The sequence below is a fragment of the Prionailurus bengalensis genome, chromosome D2 (genome assembly GCF_016509475.1).
Source record: "Prionailurus bengalensis isolate Pbe53 chromosome D2, Fcat_Pben_1.1_paternal_pri, whole genome shotgun sequence".
NCBI classification, from domain to species: domain Eukaryota; kingdom Metazoa; phylum Chordata; class Mammalia; order Carnivora; family Felidae; genus Prionailurus; species Prionailurus bengalensis.
In genome coordinates, this window is record NC_057351.1 from 34960232 (window position 1) to 34985597 (window position 25366).

At 36.9% G+C, this 25366-nt stretch overlaps 1 protein-coding gene across 5 annotated transcripts in view; it reads left to right on the top strand.

Moving 5' to 3' along the window:
* The window catches only part of KAT6B (lysine acetyltransferase 6B), a 192668-nt gene that overhangs the window by 99717 nt on the left and 67585 nt on the right, over positions 1-25366 (top strand). For all 5 annotated transcript variants that reach the window (XM_043598136.1, XM_043598139.1, XM_043598138.1 and 2 more), the window contains exon 4: positions 24749-24857. In XM_043598136.1, coding sequence (XP_043454071.1) covers positions 24749-24857 — 109 coding nt within the window. The remainder of the gene's footprint in view (positions 1-24748; positions 24858-25366) is intronic.

The window sequence follows — 25366 nt, forward strand, 5'->3', positions numbered from 1 at the left end:
ACTCATGAACGGGGCTCAAACTCATGAACGGCGATATCATGACCTGAGCTGAAGTTGGATGCTCACCCCACCCTGCCTTCATTTTAAAAGAGATAGAGGTAGGGAAAAAATTGTGGCCAAGGAACTGGCCTTTGAGAATGTGACTTGCTAACTTTCCACAGTATATAGTATTGAAGAATGCAAGAAACATGTGTTTGTGGGATTTTGTTGTCTGACAGCATGTCCTTGAATTGCATATGTATATTCATTCCCCATGTAATTTGTAAGCTCTTAAAGGCACGGGTCATATGTTCTCAGTCTTTGAGTTTTCTATGGCATAATGGGTAGAGAGTCGGTGCTCTTGTACCATGTGAAATAAGTAGCAGGTACTGAAAAAAATGTTGGCCAAAAAAAAAAAAAAAAATCTACATTAAATACAAAACAGCTCATAGCTGCTAACATTTTTTTTAATTTAATTAACACATGCTATACACTGTCTAAAGTACTTTATATATGTGATCTCATGTAATTTACACAACTGTTGTTACTCCCATTTTACAGATACAGAAACTAAAGGAAGAGTCAAATACTTGGCTGAGGTCATACTAGAAAATAGTAAAGCTAGGAATCAAACCTTAATAAGTCTGATTTCAGATTCTATGCCCTTAATTCCTTTCCTACACAACCTTTCAGAAACTTTAAGAAGTTCTGAAAACTTAGATGAAATATAAATTTTCTCTTAACCAGACTAAATGAAAAGCTAAAAAGTAATCCTTAGTAGAAGTAGATTTATGCTAAATAGGAAGCCTTGGAAAGACCTCATTAGCAAATGAGAGACTGGGAGACCAATCATGGTATTGTCTGCTACCCAATGAGAACAATATCTGCTTATGCTGTGAACCCTTTCATTTATACATACAACACCTGAATGAGGAATGTATATTTATCAGCTCTCACATCTCATTGCTGGGCGACATCAGGGAGCTCTTTTTTTAGGATAGCTGTCCATCTGTTCTCCTCTAGGAACTCCTGGATCTGTGCCACTGCCACTTGGCTGCTGGCTTCAAGAGAGCCTAAATCAGTGAGTTGCTCACACCAGGGAGAACAAACAGGCTCTTCTCCTTAAAGTGTCTGTAATTATATGACCATAATTAGAAATAAAACCTTCTTTATATAATTTGCAGCTCATGAGGAAAGACTTTCTGCTTACACACCATTTTCCCCTCTATTGTCTCACATGCAGATCAGGAAATAGGTTACTTGGCCTAACAATAGACCATTGAATCTAGTGGAGAGATCCAGATTCCCTACACCCCCTCATTTTGCCTTGTGGCCTTGGGGTTATCCCTGGCCCTTCCTCAGCCTTTGGTGTGTAGTGTTACAGGATTTGCTAATATAGCAATATAGGAGGTATTGCATGTGGCAACCTTAATTTCTTGCTCTTAGTTCTTTGGGAAAAAAGAGATAACCCAAAAATAAATAATTCATGAGTGAAGATACTAGTTTTGTTGCTTGTTTTTGCAGGTTGAGTTTGTTGTCATTATTGTAAACATTAACATTGTTGGGGTGATTCTATAGTGTTCAAAGAGATTTAGGTCACTGTTGATTTTTGCCTGATGCTTTGGGATTGAGTAGATGCTGATTAATTCATGAGCCCCAACTGCAAGGTAGATGTTCAGTATCGATTAGATATGCCCCTGGTTGTATGCTGTTAAAAAGGAGGACTCAGTTGTGAAATACTCCTAAAGCTAAATCAATAAGCTACTAAAGTTGTTTCTCCCCATAAATGTTTATATTTTATCCCTTCAATGAAATGAGAAAGACTGGTAGGAATTCTGTGATCTGGACTGTTAAGAAAACTGGTCATATCTTAGGAACAGTATGCTTGTATGTTAACCATTCCAGATGAGTATAAATTATTCATATGCACATCTTAGCTGAGGATAACTGACTTAATGGAGGAGACAACATAACAGTTTTCTTTGGAAAATTATCATCTTTATTCTGGTGACATGGGTAGAGAACTTTGCTCAGAGCATGCCCAAATACCACTAAAAATTTCAAGGGATTTGAGATATAGTTCCTCATAGTGTAAGAGTTTTAAAATGTCTATGACTTCTGTTATGATCATGGCCAGTAACTGCTAAGCAATTAGCTGTACCAGCAAAGGCATTAGGAAATTTTCTGCCTTGGCAATATTTTCTGAAGACTATTGAATTTAGAGCAATTTCTTGCTTTTGCCCCTCAACATACAGACTTGTCCAGAATAGCAGCAGTCTTTAGAAATCATCATGAAATCCACTAAATTCAGTAGTTTCTAGGCCTGTCCATCTCCTCTCCTTGCCTTCTCTTCCAAGTTCCTAGAGTGGGAGATTACTCCTGCTGTGAGGACTTCCTGACCATGCCTACCCCTTCCTTGAATCTTTACAGTGGTTTCTCATTTCCTTTTGGATCTACTATAGCTGTTCACCCCATGCATCAAAGCCAGTCACCAGCAGGCTCTGGATTATCTCATTACTCTCATCTGCTGCTTAGGTCCCCAGCTTTCTCTCTCCCTCTCCTGTCTCTCTCTCTCTCCCTCCCTCCGTGTCTCTCTCTCTCTCTCTCTCTCTCTCTCTGTCTCTCTCTCTCTCTCTCTCCCTCCCTCCCTCCCTCCCTCTCTCTCTCTCTCTCTCCCTCCCCCTCCGTCTCTCTATCTCTCTCTCTCCCTCTGTGTGTGTCTCTCTCTCTTTCCCTCCATCTCCCCCCCTGCCCCCCCCCCCCACACTCATTTCAAGTTGCTCTAGAGAGCACCATGCTTGTGGAACTCATTACATTAGTCTTTTGAGCCATCTCCCAAATTTTGTCATTTTCTTAGTCTCTTGTTCTTTTTTCTTCTGGTCTAAATAACTCCTGAAATCCCATCTTCTGTAAAAGTCAGTTTGAATTAAGTGGAGAATTGCTGATGGTCTCCTCTTCATCTCCTTTCACAATAATAGACATCCCATAGCTTCTTCCTCTAATATTTACTCCCATTATAAACTCCCCTCCTCTTCCCACTTCCTAAATGACCCTTGCCCTTGACTTATGTGTAATAACAGTGTATCCCATTCCTGTTCCGGTTACTGTTCTTCATTTAGAGACTCACACAGGGGTGAACTAAGCAGGTTCTAAGGTCAACTGCCTGACTTGGAATCTGAGCTCTACCACTTGCAGCTGTGCTCTTTTGGGCCCATTATGTGAGCTGTCTGTGCCACAGTTTCCTCCTTAATAAGAGTGGGACAATAATAACAACCCACCTGAGATTTTGAAATAATTGAAGCACTTCACACAGTACCTGGTGCAAAGTAAGTATGCAATAAATATTAACTGTTATTATTATTATTAACAGGGTGGAGATAATGAAGGGCACACCGCCATATTTTATATACACACACACATCTACACATACGCATTCATAGTTACATAGTTTGGAAAAACATTCAGAATTGGCGATATAACTTTTTTTTTAAAGAAATGAAAAAATACATATTTGTAAACACAAAACACACAAAGTAAAGTTGAACAAAATCCTGGCTGAGGCAAGGGTTCAGGAAGCACTGTACCAGTTGTTTCTGCACATATACTAAAGATCTGACATTAGTGGTTTGGTCTTTGCTTAAAAGCACCAGAGCCCCGCGTCCAACTTTGATTTTTGCTCAGGTCATGATCTCACGGTTCGTGGGTTTGAGCCCTGTGTCAGGCTCTGTGCTGTGCAGAGCCTGCTTGGAATTCTCTCTCTCTCTCTCTCTCTCTCTCTCTCTCTCTCTCTCTCTCTCTCTCCCTCTCTCTCCCTCTCCCTCCCTCCCTCCCTCCCTCTCTCTTTCTCTGCCCCTCCCCCATGCACTCTCTAAATAAATAAATAAATATATATATATATATAAAAATAAAAACTAAAAGCACCAGAACCCCCATATGTATGTATGGGCACTTGCGTGCTGTTGTATGTAATGATTAGGGTGACAGGGTTTCTTTAAGAAAATACCAAAGCAGACACTAGTCTACCTAATTCAAGTAAACAAAAGAGGAATTACTTAAAATTTAAAAAGGGGATAGTGTAAGGGACAATACCTTCTTTAAAAATGACTTGGGGCGGGAACTGTTCACATAAATCTGGATCTTTTTATGCATACCCCTTTAAAGTCAGATATATCTTCAGTGCAGCTTGTATTTGGCATGAGAATAATGAATTGCTTTTGTTTTCCTGATTTTGTTGCTTGTAAATATTCTGTTAAGGAATTTTATAAACATGGTGAAGGTAATCCCGGGCTGATGTGTATATTTTCTTTCTTTCTTTCTTTCTTTCTTTCTTTCTTTCTTTCTTTCTTTCTTTCTTTCTTTCGTGTATTTTCTAAGTAGAAAACTTACAAGCTTATATTGATTACTTACATTTTAAAATATTGACTAGATATTAGTGGATTGCTTTTAAATTAATGTGTTATTCCTGATTTACCAGGAGTGTATCAGTGAAACATTTATTTAGAAAACAGAAATAATTTTAAGTAGGAAAATGGAATCTTCTAAAAATAACAATAAATGATTTAATGTACTGATGTTGTTTGTGTGATATTGGTGGACCCAGAAGTATGAAGTGTGCATATGACTAATAAAGCCATAATAAATATATATGTTTTTATTGACATTACTCATATCTGAGAGGTTGCTACTCTTGTTGGTACAAAAATTTCTTGGATTTCCTTATTTTTATTTATTTAGGTCATTTCACAACTTCTATCATTTTAGGTTTTATTAATGCCTGTTTTGTAAAATAAAATTATTAGAGAAATTATGAGGGAGTGTAACATGAAAGAGGTGACCAGAGCTACCCTATTTCATGTTTATAATTTTCATTTCTTTTCAAATGTAGATTTATTCCTAGTGATACAAATTGCTGTTTTCTTTGGCAGGCACTAGAAGCAAGTCTATGTGAAATTATGTAATGTCTGAAAAGTTATATTCATGATTAATTGGCCTATCCGAGAATGGTATTTGTGTGGAATAAGGCGATCATACTTTTTATTTGGCATTGAGTTAAAGCGCCCCTGTTCAGATCAGGTTACTCTACAGGGCTTTTTGACTGAGAACTGTATGTTTAGCTTGATCTCTAAAAAGCATGAAATGTAGCTTCGAAGCCAAATATGCTGGAATTCATATTGTAACCAAAGTTAGTCTTCAGATAACTTCAAAAGCAACCTCTTTGACTCTGTCACACTTTAGTTAACAAATAAAGCCAAGAGAGTTAAAAGCAACATTATCAACACTGTGGCCTTTGAACACATAGCCAGTCTTGATTATCCTGGGATGGATTAGTCGTAGTGTCAAATAATAGTTTAAAATTCCTCCTGACCTTGATCCAAACTGATCAGTTGAAACGAACTATTTATTTATCTGAACTGGGCTTTACAGGAACTAGAAAGTAAGGCCTGGAAATAATTGTCTTCTCCTGTGTGTCAACTTGAGAAATGATGACATCCATTACTACAGAGTGATGTTCAACTTGATAACCGGAGACAGGGCTCTGCAGTGGTCCTGGAGCCTAATTGTCTTGGGAAAATCAACTTCATTCCTCATCTATAATGTGGAAATAATAGTATTTACCTTCTGATACTTTAATGATTAATTAAGTGCTTGCACAAATATCTGTTCAGAGTGAGTACTCTTCAAATGTTTGCCGCTACCAATCCCTGTCACTACCACTGCTGCTGCCACTACTGCTACTAACTACAAGTGCTCCCCTATCAGCTACTACTGTGACTATTATAATAGCTCCTCCTTCAAGACCTTAATGCCAGGGTTTTGCTCTTTGGTGAATCCTCATCCTGAAATGGGAAATCCTATCCCAAAGTTGAATATTAGTAATTTGGAGGTTACTGTTTAAAAGCGTCTTTATTCTTACTACTTAAAGGTATGGACCACAGATCAGCAGCATCAGGATCACCAGGGAGCTTGTTAGAAATGTAGAATCCTTGGCCCCATCCCAGAACTGCTGGATCAGAATCTGCATTTTACCAAGATCTCTAGGTGTTTTGTTTGCATTTTAAGGTTTGAAAAGCACTAATCTCCGTAATTTCCTGTCACCCCCTCCTCCCAAACTATCCTCAAAATCGTCTGAATAATTGAGAGATCACTACCATCAGTGGACTACCAACAGTATCACGTGAGCCAGGCCTTCACAGTAGACATATGGCAGGTAATTGGAAAGAGAAGGAGGTAGGGAGAGAGGAATAAAAACTATGCCTGACAGTACTAATGTTATAATTCTCTAGATGGGTCTGTGCTTGCTGATTTCAGATTGTTCTTTGTTGGGACACTGATTATGGAGAAGAATACTGAAATTTTATGAGTTGATGTCTGTCAAATTTACTTTGGAGAGTTTCCTTTTAACTCACAGTCTTAGCAATTATTACACACACTCCTTTTTTTTCCTCTTATACACACGCGCACGCGCGCATACACACACACACAGCAGTTCTCTTATGATCATACTTTAATTAACTCTTTGGTTTAAACATGATGTCCTTTATGTGCTGATCCTGCAAGATCATTGAATAAGAGAGTAGCAGTTCATTTACTGTTCTTCTCTCTGTTGTTTGGCTAGTGTTTTTACCGCTGTGTGGCTTGTTTCCTTCAATGTAAATGTTGTGAGGATATACAAAAACATTGATGAACCGCGAATTATGAATGGTTGTGGAAGCAGAGCTTTATTTGTATTATCATATAATAGGGGAGAAGGAAAAGTACTCATTTTTGTTTTAAAATATGAACTTTGAATCCATTGTTTGTAAATTGATTGAAAAATTTAAGTTAAATTGACAAGAAAAAATTGATAAAATGTTAGGAATATACAATAGCACAACTTCATGCAGTTACAAATGTCTGTGTTGTGTGACTTGGCAATCTCACATCTAGGAATTTATCCTACAGGTATATTTGCACATTCAAATGCACACATGTACATTTTTGTAGAAGCAAGAGAGGTAATAACCCCAATATCTATTAGAATGAGAGTGGTTTAGTTGTACCTCACTTTTGTTTTTTCCTTTTTAAAGATGTTACATGTTTGTATATGCTAGGCCTGTCAACAAAACTTTGGAAAGGGGATTTGAGTGCCCAGGGATTAGACATAACAGGGAGACTTCTTTTCTACTCTGTATATCTTTGTACTTTTTTTTGTAACCAGGTATATATGTAATTTTTAAAACAACAAAATAACCCTAGCATTGAAGATATTTAAGCCATGTCTTTTTAAGTAAACTCTCAATGTGGGTCTCAAACTTGTGACCCCAAGATCCAGAGTAGTATGTTCCACTGACGGAGACAGCCAGGTGCCCCTTAAGCCATATCTTTTAACACTGAAGTATTTTTTTGTTGTTACTTTTAAAGCGTGTTCACGTATATAAACTCATGTCTCTGGGGCTCTTAGAACTACAGTTACTAAGAGTAGGCAATGAATCTCAGTAGTCTCATTGCTTTGTACTTAGTGTCCCACTCTTTAGACTCTCCTGAGCATAAACTGCTAGATATCCTAATCACTGGGAGCAGTGATTCTTAACCTGGGGTACCACTGGAATCTTCTTGAAGCTTTTAAAAAATTAAGATGCCTAATCCAACCCTAGATATATAAATATAAATTATAAATATTAATATTAATATGTGTGTATGTATATGTATATATCTTAGGGGAGGGACAGAAAGAGAATCTCAAGTAGACCCCACACTCAGTGCAGAACCACACAGAGCCCGACCTGGGGCTCGATCTCAGGACTGCAAGATCATGACCTGAGCCAAAATGAAGAGTCAGATGCTTAACTAACTGAGCCACCCAGGTGCCCCTAGGCACGCATATTTTTAAAAAGCTACATAGGTGATTCTGCTGTTCACACCTGGTTAAGAACCACTGTCTAGAGAACAATTCCTGGTAGGATTACTCTTATACTAAAATACTAGCTGATATCCCCTCCCTCCCAAAGCCTCCAAGGAGTGAATGAGTGAATACTCTACATCCAATGGAAAGGGAGTCTCACTCTGAATAGCCACATGGCTCTCTCTGTTGTATTAGGATAATTATGAAAATGACAGTGATGATAACAAACCAGGTTTCTGCATTGGAATCAACATTTTCTGCGAATTAAGAACATTGACGGTAAATACGGTAGATCAAAAGCTGGTTCTTTGAAAATCTCCAGATAGATCCAAAAAAGGAGGAAAACACAAATTAACAGTATCAGAATAGAAGAGGGGACATCACTAAAGATGTAAAAAAGAATAATAAAGCAATATTATGAGCAATTTTATGCCAGTAAATAAACTTGGATGAAATGGGAAAATTCCTTGAATGCGCAAATCACCACAACTAACCCACAAATGTGCCAGTGCACGCACGCGTGCGTGTACATGCACACACACAAATCTGAATAGCTCTATATTTATTAAAGAAATTGAGTTCATAATTTAAAACTGGGCTACAAAGAAAACTCCAGGTGCAGACAACAGAAATTGTGAAGTCTGACATACTTTCAATAAGGCAAATATTAGAGAATTCTTTCAGAAAGTAGGGTGAAACACATTCCAATTCATTTTATGAGACCAGCATTACTTGGATACGAAAACTAACAGAAGACATTGCAAAAAAGAGAAAATACGGAACAGTATTCCTCATGACATAAACACAAATCTTTCAAAAAAATATATTGGCAAGTTAACCAGAAACATAAAAACGATAATATATTGAGGTTTATCCAGAATGGGATTTATCCAGAAATGCAAGGATGGTTTAATACTTTAAAATGAAGACAACATTTGATTATCTCAATAGACATAGGAAAAGCAATTGACAAAACTAAAAATCTATTTATGATTAAAAAAAAAAAAACCTCTCAGCCAACTAGGAATAGAAAGAACTTCATCAGCCTGATACAAAGCATCTTAAAACAAAGCACATAGCTAACATCATTACTAATGGTAAAAGACCAATCACTTTCTTCCTAAAGTGAGGAATAAGACAAGTATGCCCCCTTTCATCATTCCTGTTTTGCAGTGTACTGGGGTTCCTAGCCAATGTAATAAGACACGATAAAGAAATGAGAAGCATACAGATTGGGAGAAAGAGCTAAACCTGTCTCTAGATTTAGATCATAATTGTCTATACAGAAGATCTTTTTTTTTTTTTTAATGTTTACTTTTGAGAGAGAGAAAGAGACAGAGTATGAGCAAGGGAGGGGCAGAAGGAGAGGGAGACACAGAATCCAAAGCAGGCTCCAGGCCCTGAGCTGTCAGCACAACTGACAGTCGGACACTCAACCAAGTGAGCCTCCCAGGTGCCCTATGTCTACATAGAAGATCTTAAGGAATCTTCTATAGTGGAAAGCTACTAAAACCAGGGTGAACTTAAGTAAAGATATAAGATTAATATACGAAACCTGGTTGTATTTCTATATAGTAGCAACAAACATTCAAAAATTGAAATATCATTTACAATAGCATCAAATAATATGAAAGGATATAGGGATAAATTTAGCAAAATATAAACAAAAGGTATACCCTAAAAACTGTAAAGCATTTTTGAAAGAAATTAAAGAAGATGTAAGTAAATGGAGAAATAACCGTACTCATCAGTTGGAAAACTCAGTAAAGTTTCAAAGTCAATACTCCCCAAACTTATCTACATAGTCAACACAATCCCAGTAAAGATCCCAGCAGACATTTTTCTAGACAAGCCAACTTTAAAAGTTATATGGTGATGCAAAGAACCTAGAATAGCTAAAACAAATTTGTAAACAAAAGAGGAAAGTTGAAGAAGTAATACAGTGGAAAGAAGAAAATTTTCTCAATAAGTAATTCTGGAATAACTGGATATATATATATATATATATATATATATATATATACAGAAAAAAAGTGAATTTTGATTCTTATCTGACTCCATATGCAAAAATTAATTAACCAAAAATGGGTCATAGACAATATAAGGACTAAAACCACACAATCAGAAGAAAATACAGGACAAAGCCCTTGTACTTGGGAATAGGCAAAGATTTCTTAGGTGGACATAAAGATTAGAATTGATAAATGGGATCAAAATTAAAAACTGATATTTTTCAAAAGAAATTGTTAGGGAAATGAAGAGACAAGCCATAGTATGAGAGAAAATATTCACAATACATGTATTTTATTATATGTATACATATGTACAAAGGACTTGTATTCAGTAGACATATCTGAGAGACTCTTACAACTCAGTAAGACAACCCAATTTAAAAAATCGGTGTTGTTGGGGCACCTGGGTGGCTCAATCCAACTCTTGGTTGTTCAACTCTTGGTTTGGGCTCAGCTCATGGTCCTAGGGTTGTGGGATTGAGCTCTGTCGTGGGATTGAGCTCTGTGTCCAGCTCCACCCTGAGCCCACACTCAAGCCTGCTTGAGATATTCATTCTCTCTCTCTCTCTCTGCCCCTCTGCCCCACTTGTGCTCTCTCTCAAATTAAAAATTAAACTTTTTTTTTTAAGAAAAGGTCTTACAGGTTGTGTTCTTCAGCCAGTAGTTTCTGAGAGAAAAGTTTTGTGTGTAGGATATTTATTAAGGGATGCCCTTAGTATTATCACCTGCAGTGAAAGGAAGGGCAACAAAGCTGCATCAGGTAGAGAGAGGAGTTGAGCAGTGATACAGCTTCGTAATAACCTTGGCTGAGTTCATATGTAGTTCTGGAGCTAGATTGGTTCTTCAGAGTTGGGACAGAATCTAGACAAGAGTTGGGTCACGTTGAGCATGCCTTTATATTACTTTATCAGTTGGTAATGAGGACTTGTAATACTTGGATGTGGGCCACCCCAGAAAGGGGCATGTCCCATGACCTTGGGTGACATGACTGTACAGCTGAAGCAATCCCTGAAGAGAGTGACAACTGAAAACTACCGGTAGCATTCTCACTAGCTGGGGCAACAGATTTTTCACCATAAAAGGGTCTGGCAGTATGTTGCAGTAGACCTTGATGACAAGCTGAAGAGTCTAACAGAAAATGAACAAAAGAAGGTATATGAATGGCCATTAAGCACATGAAAACATATCCAACATCATTAGCTATCAAGGATATACCAGTTGATAAGCACAATGAGACAGGCCTATGCACTGTCTAGAATGGTTAAATTAAAAAGACTGGCAATGCCAAGTGCAAGTACTGGGAGTATAGAATGGTACTATCACTATGGAAAAAGTGACACTTTCTATAAAATCCAACATGTACTTACCATTATGACCCAGGAATTCCACTCCTGAGTATTTACCAAAGAGAAATGAAAACATACATACAGAAAGGCTTTGACACAAATGTTCATATAAGCTTCATTCCTACAGCACAAAACTGTAGGGTGCAGGGTGCTTGGGTGGCTCATTCTGTGGAGCAGCCAGCTCTTGTTTTCAGCTCAGGTCTTGATTCCAGGGTTGTGGGATCAAGCCCCACATTGGGCTCCATGTTGAGCATGGAGCCTGCTTAAGATTCTCTCTCTTACTCTGCCCCTCTTCCATGACGCTCTCTATCTAAAATAAATTTTAAAAAACACAACACTACAGTGTGCAAATGTCCATCAATAGGTGAATGGATAAACTAATTTAGATATATGGATACATTGAAGAATAAACTATTCACATGCAACAATATGGATCGATATAAAAAAACATGCTGTGTATAAGGATATAACAAAATTGAGTACATACTGTATGATTGCATATATAAAATTCTAGAACAGCCAAAGTAACGTAGTGTTAGAAAGCAGATCAATAGTTGCCTGCATCTACAGAGGAATGGGACTGCAGAAAGGTTTAAGGGAACTTTTTTTATTTTTAATTCCAGTATAGTTAACATACAGTGTTATATTAGTGTCAGGTGTACAATAAAGTGATTCAACAATTCTGTGCATTACCCAGTGCTCATCATTAGTGTACTTTTAATCCCCTTCACCTATTTCACTCCTGAGGCAACTTTCTGAGGTGATAAAAGGGTTTTATTTCTTAATTGTTGTGATAATTATATGACTATATGTATTTGTCCAAACTTTAAAAGGGTGCATTTTGTTATATTTTTTATACCTTAGTAAAGTTGATTGTTTTTTTTTAAGTAAAATTTAAGAAGAAAAACAAATGAGGGTTTATGTTAATGAAGGACATTAGTTGTTCTTTTAACTTTGTTTTCTGGTAATGTTTTCATCTGATTTGGTATCAGAATTATGCTGGCCTTGTAAAATTAGTTGAGAAATATTTCCTCTTTCTCTGTTTTTTGAAATAGATCATGTAAGATTGGTATTGTATTCTTTTTAAAGTTTATTTATTTATTTTGTGAGAGAGAGAGAGAGAGAGAGAGAGAGAGAGAGAGAGTGTGTGTGTGTGAGAGAGAGAGAGAGAGAGAGAGAGAGAGAGAGAGAGAGAGAGAGAGAGAACAGGAGGAGGAGGGGCAGAGAGAGAGGGACAGAGAGAATCCCAAGCAGGCTTCACACTGTCAGCATAGAACCTGACGTGGAGCTTGATCCCACAAACCTTGAGATCATGACCTGAGCCAAGATCAAGAGCTTAACCAACTGAGCCATTCAGGTGCACCTGGTATCTCATTCTTAAATCTTTGAAAGATTTAGCCAGCAAAGCTGTCTGGACCTGGAGTTCTTCATAGGGGTTTTTAAGTTATGAATCCCTTTTTTTTTAATGGATTTAGAGTTATTCAGAGGTTCTATTTCCTCTTGTGATGGTTTTGTTAATTCAGTCTGTCAATAAAGTTATCATTTTATCTCAGTTGTCTAATTTATTGGCATAAAGCTGTTCATAATATTTCCATCATTTTAATATCTTCAAGATCTGTAGTGATATCTCCTTCTTATTTTGGTAATTAACTTTTTTCCTTTTCTTGATTAATCTAGTTACAAGATTTTAATAAAGTTCAGCATCTTCTTACCTTATGACACAGCAGTTCCATTCCAAGGTATTTACTCAAGAGATGAAAACACAGGTCTACAAAAGTACTTATGTAAGAATGTTCATAATAGTTTTATTCATTTTAACTCTAAGCTGAAAACAAATGCTGGGCAACCAAAGAGAGAATACACAAGTTTTTGTGTATTTTATAATAAAATACTAGTCAGTAGTAAATAGAAATGTATTATTGATATGCAGCAGTATGAATGAATATGATAATACAGTGAATTGAAAGAAATCCCACTAAAAGAATTTGGTCTTTGGCTCCATTTACATGCAGTTCTAGAGCAGACCAAATCACACTGTGGTGGGAGAAATCAGAGCAGTAGCTGCTTGGGAAGGAGAGTAGAAAGGAATTGACTGGGAGGAGTCAGGAGAGAACTTCTGGGGTTATGGAGTGTTTTCTATCTTGATAGAGATGTATGGGTTACGAGTGTATGCATTTATTCAAAACTCCGATCTGTCCATTTCATTATATGTGAAATACACATTAACTTGGTTGTACAATAATGTGAATGTACTTAGTGCCACTGAACTTTACAGTTAAAAATAGGTAAAGTGGTACATATTATATATCTTTTACAATTAAAAAAATGTAAGAGGGTCATTGTGAAGGTTGTAAATGGGCAAACAATTAAAAATTCTTTATTGTCCCCCATAACCTTGTGCTGTTATATTCTTATTTCTTTATTTACCATTTATATACTAAAGTAAAAATGTAATTTAGAAGATGATGAGAAAGTACCAAGTATGAGAAGTAATGTTATATTTATATATTCAACACATTTATCAAATATCTACAGTGTGTATAATTCTTCATTACGTGTGATAATTTAGATAAACAAACCAGGATCTCCTTCAAAGAGCTCACTGTGTACTAAATTTTGACTTAAAATATTTTAAAAAAAGATTTCACAGAAATAAAGAGCTTTCCTCTACCTAATGAATACTCTTTAGTAGGTTTCTATAAGACTCGAAATATTGTAGGAAATTGAGCTTAAAAATCTTTGCCCCAAGGGTAAAGCCTATGACATCTGGTGTTTCTCTTCCTGGCCTTGCTGTAACTTGCATTGGTAGGGGCGAGGCTTATGTTTTGTGCAATGAAGTACAGCCTGCAGTGATGCTGGAGCACCAAAGAGCAGAGTGTCACCAATAATGTTCATATAAGTGCTTGGGTGGTGCCTGACCTAAAGCATTAGTAGATCTAGAATCCCCACCACAAAGAGGTTTAGGGCAGACTCCAAAAAAACAAGGTCAGAGCTCTTGACATTCAGATAGTGATTATCCAAACAATCCTCATTTCCTACCGCTTATGACTCCTGTAATTGAAAGGGTCAAAGATAGTCTGAAAGTGAGGAAAAAACAAAAGCAGGAAAGTCAAGGGCATGGAAATTCTGTACACCAGATGGTTTATGTGCCCACAGGGCAATTGAGAATTAAGTATGTTAAAGGAACTACACTATTTCTGTTGGTTCTGTGACAACAAGCACTTGGAGTACCAATTATATTCTGTTTGGCATAGTTGGATGCCGAGTAAACATCAGTAACTTATTGAATAGTACATAGCATCTCAACTGACATATAAAACTCTGTGAATGCAGAAAATTGCCAGGGGCAGCGGTGGTGGTGGTGATGGTGATAATATTGACAAAGTGACTAACGTGATTTTTCTAGCTTGTTAATATCCACCTACCTGTGTCTCCTCTCTTCACTCTACTTCCCTATTTGGATCTAATTACAATATATTCAGTAGCCTGTGTGTCCCCTGAGCAGTTAATGTAGCAATTCTTGGTGGAATTGGTAATGAGAATGGCTGTGATTCACTTTGTGCCTAGGTGGACTAGTAGGCACTACATCTAGATTAAAATGGATGCCTTGGGGCAACTGAGGAAGCCAGCTATAGGATTCAAACTATAAGACATTCTGGAAAAAGTAAAACAATGGATACAGTAAAGAAAGATAAGAAAGGGAGACAAAGGATCCAAAGTAGCCTCCATTCTTATAGCAGAGAGCCCGATGTGGGGCTCAAACTCACAAGGTCATGACCTGATCTAAAATCCAGAGTTGGATGCTTGGGGTGTCTGGGTGGCTCAGTTGGTTAAGTGTCCGACTCTTGGTTTTGGCTCAGGTCATGATCTCACGGTTCATGAGTTCTAGTCCCACATCAGGCTCTGTGCTGGCAGTGCAGAGCCTGCTTGGGATTCTCAATCTCTCTCTCTCTCTCTCTCTCTCTCTCTCTCTCTCTCTCTCTCTCAATAAATAAACTTAAAAAAAAAATGAGTTGGATGCTTAATGTACTAAGCCACCCAGGTGTCCTGAATAGGCAGATTTTTTAGGGCAGTGAAAATACTCTGTATGGTACCATGATGGTAGATACATGTCATCCTAAATTTGTTTAAACCCATAGAATGTACAGCACCAAGAGAGAACCCTGATGTAGTCTGTGGGCGATAATGATGTGTCAGTGTAGGTTCTTCACTTATAACAAAGGTACCACTCTGGTGGAAAATGTTAATAATAGCGGGGGCGGGGGGCGGGGGGGTCTATGCATGTGTGGGGCAGGGGAATATGGGAAATTTCTGTACCTTCAATTTTGCTGTGAACCTAAAACTGCTCTAAAAAATAATGAAGTTTGAAAAAATACATTAAAGATTTGTGACACTTGAATATGAATTGATTTTAAAATTCCATTTTTCAAAACCTAGAATAGAGTTTATATTATATTGCTAATATTGTGACATACTTGCCAAACAGAATAGTTTGTAAATCCTAAGCAGACTTCCTGTAACCATGTGTTGAATTTCCAGCTGTGTTGAATCAGACTTTGATCCCTCTTAAGAAGATAAATGCAGTATCTGCAGTTTCTAATGGTAAGGGTGGAGGAGAGATGTGCAGATGAAATCTTAAAAGCCAAGTAAGTCCCTGTCCAGATAAGAAATTAAAGATGCTGGGTAAGCCAATATTATTTCATTGGCTTCCCCACCCCCATTCAAATTTGTAGGCTTTATCTCCAAAAGCAAAAACAAACAAATAACAACAACAACAAAATATGAGATGTTATTGTTAAATGCAGTGTACCAGATAAGATTTGATTCCTTCCAATAGAATCACTTTCCTTAATCAGCACTCTTATAAATGGCATACCTGCCTAATTAGAACAAGTTCTAGACTACAGATACAGTGTGAGCATTTCAATTAGCTCCACACAATTGATAACTGTTGGGGCTGAGGTTCTTAGAAAGTCTTCCCCTCCTTCCTTTTCTTATTTCTTTTTGGCCATGCTTTTAATGTTTTATACTTTTGAATTAGCCTTTTGATTGTGCGCATTTCCCAGTATTGGTCATTGATACTGTTTTTGTTTCTAAGTGATTGTTTAAATGAAAAAGGAAGTGACATATTTATGGATATGTATAGTGATGCTTTTAAATATTTTTATTTTATTAGATTTAATTTACTTGTCACTCTTAAAATACAGAGAACCCTCTTCATGGTGACAAGAAGGTAAAATACAGCAGTCACATTTAAGATCTCCATACATTAGCAATAATAAATCCTTTTGCCCAGAGTAATGCAGAAACTCAATCCAGAGCCAGTGGGGATAATGTAGTGCTCCTTCACAGAACCAATTATCCACAGAGAAGTATAATAAGCAGGGGAGGCGATATAATAAAAATCTATATGGTAAGTGTAAAATTATGGTAAAATTGTTGCCTGTGAAAAGTCTTACACTAAGTGTATCTCCAATTATCTTCTGGAAAAAATTATTTAGACATATATTGAGGTCAAAATTCATAATAGAACTGCAAGAACAGCTTTAGAGTAAAACAAAAGGGTCCGTTTGTGTAGAGAAAATGGCAATAGACATGTTACAAACAAGGTTCTGTTGTGACGCTGAAGGATCTGAAGTAGTCCTGATACTGCCATGAAAGTGAGCTGGTCACCAAACCTTCCTGCAGAGGCATGGCTGTACTGACCACAGTGTAGCACATGCCGATGGGAACAAGATAATCCTTTTAAAATTCAAGACATTTTAGATCATCACAGGAAGTCTCTACTTTTAGAGTTAGTGTATTTCCATAGACTACATCTTACGGCAGATTGCCCTAGAGGGAAATCCTGAGTGTGCATGATCTATATCCTAATTAGAAGTGGGCTTGATCAGTTGAATAAGTGGGTTAAGTGGCAGGAAATGAAATGTAGTTCTTTATTTGGTAGGTATCAAGCAGAGTACCTAAGTGGCCAAAAAAAAAAAAAAAAAAAAAAAAAAGTTACCCTAAAAACAATGTAAACATTTTTCAACCTCTCTTGTCCCACTGCTATCAGTTGTGAAGTTTGTGGGAAATTATTCACTACCAATAATAAAGCACCAGAGTTTGTAAAATACTAGGGTGGCTCAGTTGGTTAAGTGGCCACCCATTGATTTTGGCTCAGGTCATGATCTCATAGCTGTGGGATCGAGCCCTGCGTCAGCCTCCATGCTTAGCATGGAGCCTGCTTGGGATTCTCTCTCTCCCCCTCTCTCTGCCCCTCCCCCAGTTGCTCTCTCTCTCTCTCTCTCAAAATAGATAAACGTTAAAAAATCTTAAAAAAAAATTGTAAAATGTTTTTAATAAATTGAATGGATTTAATGCTCTTGTTAGAATTTTGTTATTCTCACTGCAATGTATTCATCTTCCTTGACTATTACTACTTTTTTTTGTATTCTTTTTCTTTTTTTTTTAATGTTTATTTATTTTTGAGAGAGAGACAGAGACAGAGCACAAGTTGGGGAGGGGCAGAGAGGCAGGGAGACACAGAATCCAAAGCAGGCTCCAGGTTCCCAGCTGTCAGCGGAGAGACTGACGGGGGGCTCCAACCCACAAACTGTGAGATCATGACCTGAGCGGAAGAGGGTCGCTTAACCGACTGAGCCAACCAGGCGCCCCTTTTGTATTCTTTCTTAAGAGGGAAGAAAGGCAAGGAGGCTCACAATTAGGTACTGGCACGGCCTCAGATCTATTTTATATATAACCTATAGTGAGTGACTTATCGCTGAGCAAGCCCCAACCCATTGTGGTGAGATAATTTCCTTCCAGCTGATATTTAAATTTTAGTTCTGTCTTGTCAGGTTATACCCAGAAAAGTACAATTGTGCCCAAATGGTCATTCATTATAAATGATGAGAGTAGAAAAAAAGCCTTCAGATTAGACAGTGATGGAAGCCATCTTGCCACTGATGACTGCTTTACATGTCATATTATAGTTATTAAGGATATATGTTAAAGGACAATACTCTTTGGAACCTGTTGAACCAGAGGATCCACTTCCTAACCTAAAAGCAGTTTGTTCATCTATTCAACAAATGTACTTTGAAGCTGGAGCTACAGCAGTGAACAAAGTCTCTGCCCACAGAATGGAGCTTTGATAGTTCAGTAAGTGAAACAAAATAGGCAAATGATAGAATTTGTCAATATGTCTAGCAGTAAGGAATGCTATGCAGAAAAATAAAGCAAGGCCTGGGGGACCCAGAGTGGTGCTGGTGGAAAGCAGTTTCAGAGAGAGAATGGGCAGGGATCAGCCTTTCCAATAAGGTGATATCTGAATCAAGCTCCAAAGGAAATGAGGGACCAGCCACGGGAAAGTGGAAGAGCAAAGGGCTTGCAGTCAGCCGAATGGGTCTTTCTGTCTTGATAGTTATGTGACCTTAGGGAGACCTTGAATTTACCACAGCCCTGTCTCACAGGCTGTTTGTCACTAGTGAGACACTTGAGGAAAGCATTTTGGTAAACAGCAAAGCATTACCTAAACATCAGGTTTCAGTACAAGATGATAAAAGGGTGCAATTTAAAGACATGCATACGGAAGAGCCTTTTTATACAACGCATTCTGAGTTACTGAATTAAGTTGTCTGAGCTAAAGTTTTGAGAATACTCCAAAGATGAACTGCTTGACACTTAGGTATAAAGGATTTATGTTCGTCTTTGTTTACTTTTGTGGTAGTATTCCTTTACAATTTTGTATTCGTGCCTTACTTCCTTGGGCATCTTTTTCTTTTCTCTTTCGTTGAGCTTTCCTTTTATTAGATCAGGCCTCTTGGCTCTCAGTTGAGACATTTTCTATCCTGTTCTTTTATTCCTTGATTAATTCATTAAAAAAAACACACACACATAACAACCCTCTAAAATTAATATTTATCATGGAGACTCACAGAGTCAAAGTCTATTATATAATAATTCTAAACTCCACAACAATTCATTTGTGCTGATATTTATTAAGGACTTGAAGTTGTTTGTTCTTTTTATTTTTATAAACAAAGTGAATTTTGCAATAATCATAATATTTGAATAGAGCTTTATAGTTTACAAAGTACTTTTCACACATTCACATTTGGACTTTAGTGACCCCAGAGCCAGACAATGCAGACACTATTGTGCTGCCCTATTTTACCGATGAGGAAACCTGAGGTTCAAAGATCAATATTTAAATCCAGGTTTTATAATGATGTAAGTATGAATAGATGAATGAAAAATGCTGAGTTGTTTTTAACATTTGGAACTACTTAAATGGTGTGTATTATAAGTAGATTTAAGAAGGTTCTAGAAGACTCGAGATGAATCATTCCATAGGGGATAATGGAAAGAGAGAGCTGTGTCCCTGATCATTGTGATCGGACATCATGGAGACAGAGCCTCTTTTTGTGTCATTGTCAAAGAGGATGTGCACCTGGCTGCAATCTAGCATGAACTTTTATTTTTCTTTACTTACTTAGACTGATGTGATTTACAAACGTGTTGTTTCCTTTAGGGCAGAAACAAGAGTAGCCATAAGCAAATATAAAGCTAAAAATTATCTGAATTAATCTAATTATTTAATTGGAATTAAAGCCTGTTTTCTCAGGAAAGGTTATTTTATTTTGTGGTCAAGGGTGCTGAGGACTTTTAAAATATCTTTTTAAGTAAAATAGAATCAATAAAAAAAAATAGAGCAGAGCTGGGAAGAGCCTTAGATATTATCCATCCATGGAACCATTAAAATATCTGATCTTGAAGGGACCTGTAAAGAGTCCCAGATCTCCAATTTGTGTGAGGTTGCTTTGTCTACTGTAGTACCCTCACTGTCCTGATGGAGCCCATCCAGCCTCTCCATGGTCTCTACCGATTACAGGGGCCATCCCAAAATAATCCATTCCATGAAGACTGTATGATACCACTTGTATGAGGTACCTAGAATAGTCAAACCCATGGAGACAGAAAGTAGAAGGGGGGAAATAGGGAGTTAGAATCTAATGGGGACAGTTTTATTTAGTTTGGGAAGATGAAAAATTTCTGGTGATGGGTGTGGTATTGGTTGCATGAATATACTTAATGCCACTGAACAGTATACTTAAAAATGGTTAATGTGCTGGGGTGCCTGGGTGGCTCAGTCGGTTAAGCGGCCAGCTTCAGCTCAGGTCACGATCTCGCCATCCGTGGGTTCGAGCCCCGCGTCGGGCTCTGGGCTGATGGCTCAGAGCCTGGAGCCTGCTTCCGATTCTGTGTCTCCCTCTGTCTCTGCTCCTCCCCCGTTCACGCTCTGTCTCTCTCTGTCTCAAAAATAAATAAACGTTAAAAAAAATTTTTTTTAAATGGTTAATGTGCTAAATTTTGTGTTGTGTATAATTTACCAAAAATTTTAAAAATAAAATAAAGAAAGCAATTAAAAACAATCCATTCGATTTCTGGACATTTCTGTTGGAAAGTTTAACTCCTTCTACCAGAAGCCCTGTTCAAGTTTATATTCCGGAGCCATGGCAAGTTTCCCTGGATGAAGACTTCTACCTTGTCCCTTCCGAGCAATCTGTTCGAGGCTGACTAGCCCCAGTTCCTTCAAAAGGTCATCCTATTTTGTTTTATTTTATAATTTACCTGAATCATTATCAGGATAATCTATTGGTTCTTATTCCATATGTATTGCTCTCTTTTCCTTGCTTGTTCAGTGTGTCTCCCTTTTAATTTATTTGTTGAAGGAAACTGGGTCATTTGTCCTCGAGAGTGTTGGTACTTGCACCAACACTATAATGAGTTGACAGTTCTTCTGTCCTCTATATTGCCTGTGAATCATTAATTAGATTGAGATTCTTTATTTTATAAATGCTTGTAATCCAATTACATAATAATCCATTGTTGATCTTTTTTTAATAGTGGAAGGGGTACTGTTTTAGCCCCTACCCCCATCCCCAGTAATTTGTTTGGAAAATTGTACACACGCAGAAAAATTGAAAGAACAATATGTTGAACACCCATGTACCCTTTACATAGACTCACCAACCTTTATCACCTTTAATACATGTACAAATACACAATTTCCCCCCCTGCATCTTTTGAGCCAAAGTTATCAGGACACTTTACTCCAAAATATTTTAGCACATGATTGCTAAGAATAAGGACATTCTCCCATAGAAACACAATTGTGTTGATGTAGGAAATTTATGTTCTACCTAATTTATATATTGTCTATGCTTTATGTATTTCCCACATTATCCAAATAATGTCCTTAATAGCTGTGGGTATTATTATTATTTTTAATCCAGAATCTATACAAGGATCACAAACTGTATTTAGTTTTCAGGCCACCTTAGTCGCCTAAATTGGTTCTGTGCTTTATTGGGTCTTATGTGACATTGACATTTCCCAAAGATTCCAGGCCAGTTGTTTTACAGAATGTCTCTAAATTTGGATTTGCCTGATTGGTTCCTTATGATTAGATTCAGGGTAAATAATTCCAGCAAAAATACTACGTAGGCTGTGCTGAATCCTTTAGTGCAACACTTGGGAGGCACATGATGTCAGTTTGTCATGTACGGTGATAGTGTTGATCACTTGGTTAAGCAGGTATCTCTATTGTAAAGCTACCTTTTTGCTTTGGTGAACACAGAGTTGTGTTTCAATTCCAGTTCCACAGTTGAACTCATGCAATTTTAGAAAAACTACCTAACTTCTTAGATCCTCAATTGCCTCCCTAAAATGGGTGTTGTATAAATATTTCTGGCAGAATTGTTAAGATAATTAAATGAGATAGTGTATAAAGTGACCTCTAACCTATCAGCTACACCAGGACCTTTGCACAGGAGATGAGGAGGAATTGCTTCCTGAGCAGGTTGCAGAGTCAGAACCTATCCATGGATGTTAATTCTCCAGATTAGTTTGAAATTTTCAGTAATGTTGATAAGAAAATGTGATCAACACGTTAGGTACCTTTAGGAAATTTCAAAGAAAGTGATTAAGAGTTAGGAGATGTTTGGTTTCATTTTCAGACCTCTTAAATATGATTTGTCTGCAGTGGTCTTATGTAGAATCGAATTGCCATTTATTCAGACCTCTTTCTGACTGCAATCCATTTTAATCTATTACCAGGGATTATTTTTTGAAACAGTTTATATGAAGTCTGATTGAGAATAGTGAATCATAATAATTTTGTGACCCATTTACATGCATTACTGTAAAAGTTTCATTTCTTACAAGTGACAATTTTTTAAAGTTAATTAGACTCGGCTACACTGAGGTTAGCAAAAAGTGCTTTGAATTATCAATAATTCAGCAGGGCAGACATTTCTGTATAATGCAGTGGTTTTATAGAGTATTGTGAGATAGTTATCCCTAAAATAAATGGTTGTGAGCATACATCAGCGTGGTGGGGTTCACTTGAATGTAGCGTGAAGTGATAGCATCTATGCTTCTATTATTGGGCAGAGTGTGGGACATCAGTCTTTCTGGCCATGAACTACTAGCAACCTTTGTCCTTTGTGTTACCTTTAGTTAAAAACGAAAAATGAGCACGAGTGCTGGCTGATGGCCATGTCTTTCTCACAGCTAAAAATTCATCAGGGAAAGAAAAATGGGATTGCAGATTTGGATTTGTTTCATTGCATGAATGATATGTGACATTTTGTAAATTATTTATCACCGCAAGGATGGCAGCAATGGCTTGAGCATTGTTATATCAAATGAAAGCAGGAATCCCATTAGTACAAGGACTGGGTTTTAGCTAGAATCTATCAGGGGAATGTTGTCACTTTAAAACCAGATTGTTCTTTTAATTGCTATTTAAAGGAACAAAAGTGTTCCCAAGGTACTACAGTTGAGCAGTTGCAAGTAATAACTATGGATCCATAATTATGCAGTGCTGATTATCTGGCATTTAAAAAATTGTGGCTGGAGTCAGTGACCAATTTGTTGTTGCTTGTCTTTTTTGGTTTTTCTGGTACAAAGTGTTTTATACTCTGCTTTTTAAATGTGGCTACAAAAATACATTTGCATAGCTACTTCAGAAATTAAAGCCTGTGCATATTAAGAGAACAAATTAAACTGAAAATAAGGTCAAGATAATGAATACTCACATTGTATGATGAAATTAATAATCATATTGAACAATTTTGCACATCCTCAGTCATAAGATGAATTGTGTTTTTTGATGACATGTTTTCACAGTGAACCAAGACATTTGTTGGAATCATTATAACCATTTGAAATCATATCTTAGAGATGAGGGTTTCTTCTTTTAACTAGCATATGTTCCTTCCGTTTATTCAGCTAACATATATTTTGAGTGCCTACTATGTATCAGGCAATGTATTAATTAGGCATTTGGGATAGAGTAGCTGAACAAATAAGGGTTTATTTTGCGCTGATACATATTTAAAAAGTTAGACCTTGCAAAATCTTATTCTTAATTTACATTAAAAAGATTTATGATTATGCTAACTTTTCTTGCCCTGAATTTTTGATTCTTGAGATTCAAATATAAATACATATAGCTGCATTCAGATGGCTAGAGACAACATGTGTGAAGCCTTGGAATATGCAATAAAATTTTAATTTTCATACAGTTTTGGCTGTTCAAAATAAATGTGACCAGATCTGTAGACACAGTCAACTTATTCATATGAATGGGAATATTAGCATCACTGGTAGTCATAAATAACAATGCAGACACTGAGATGTATATGCAGACTTATACATTGTTAACAGCAGTTTCCTCAGAGGCAAGGGGTACTAGGGGATTAGACAAATGTTTTGTTTTTTATTTTATTAATGTGGGGATGTCAGAGATTGAGACTTTATCTCCTTTGTGTGGCATGGTGTGGTTTAATTTGGAAGACCTTGGTGCCAGAAAGACCTTGTTAGTGATCCTTTGAGCTTCCCAAGTGATCTGACATCATTTTAAAGTTCTTGTTTATTATGTCACCTAACAACATGCCAATATTGTATATCAAAAATTTAAGAGATGAATAATAGTGGCCTGCACTAGAACATTTGACAAAGTTTAGTTAAACAATCTGAACTAATTAGATGGTATTCATAAATTATAATGCTGAATAGATGAATCAATTTATTATAGGCATATGGATTATGGGAACAATTGATATTTCAAGTGAATCTGTTTGTTTACAGTAATCTCTGTACCCAATGTGGGACTTGAACTCATGACCCCAAAATCAAGAGTCACATCCTCTACCGACTGAGCCAGCCAGGCACCCCTGAAAAGAGTCTTTAATAATATTCATTTCAGGAAGGTTATATAATATATAAAGGTCTTAGATTTCATTGGCTTACTATAAATTACTTCTGAATCTTACTATTATACTTCAGTGCATTATTCAGGTAATACTTTAGCATCAAATGACTGAAGAGATTTTTTTAAATTAGAAAATGTTGTTTTGTATCCCTTACTCAGCAGTTTCTCTTTGTTAAGGAAGTACATAAGAAGCTTTGAGTTTAATATTTTGTCGTTAATTTTGAAATGGAAAACTGAGTATTTTTTCATTTTAATTTTGTCACAGCCCCGTGCCGATCCCATTCCGATATGTAGCTTCTGTTTGGGGACTAAAGAATCAAATCGTGAAAAGAAACCAGAAGAACTCCTCTCTTGTGCAGATTGTGGCAGTAGTGGTAAGTTGGTATTTTTTTGTATAGTTGCTCCTCTATAACTTGTATGCTATTTATATCTCTATCAAAACTGCATTTGTTTTTTAAAGCAATTATTTGTAATAGCATAGGTTTTAAATTTAGTAAGTAAGTGCAACTAGAGAGGAAAAATGTGTGTTTATATTAGCACTGACATAAAGGTACCATGTATGTTTATATAGTAGTAGTAGTAGTAGTAATATTTATAATTAAGTTTTGATTTCATACCAGCATTGGTAACTCAATGTGGAGTATTTTGCAGGAAAATTCAGTGTAGAGAATTCTACGTTTTCAGGCTGAAAACAACTAGAATCGCTTGTTTTATATAATCTGCAGTCTCAATTTAAGAGAGCCTGGAGTTGGAATATATAGTGTTTCAGGTCATGACACCTACTGGTGAAATATAATATTACAACCCAGCTCTGTGTGACTCTGAATGAAAGGGACAGTGTTCTGGAAACTGCAGGACAGAGTCAAGAAATCATCAGGCATGA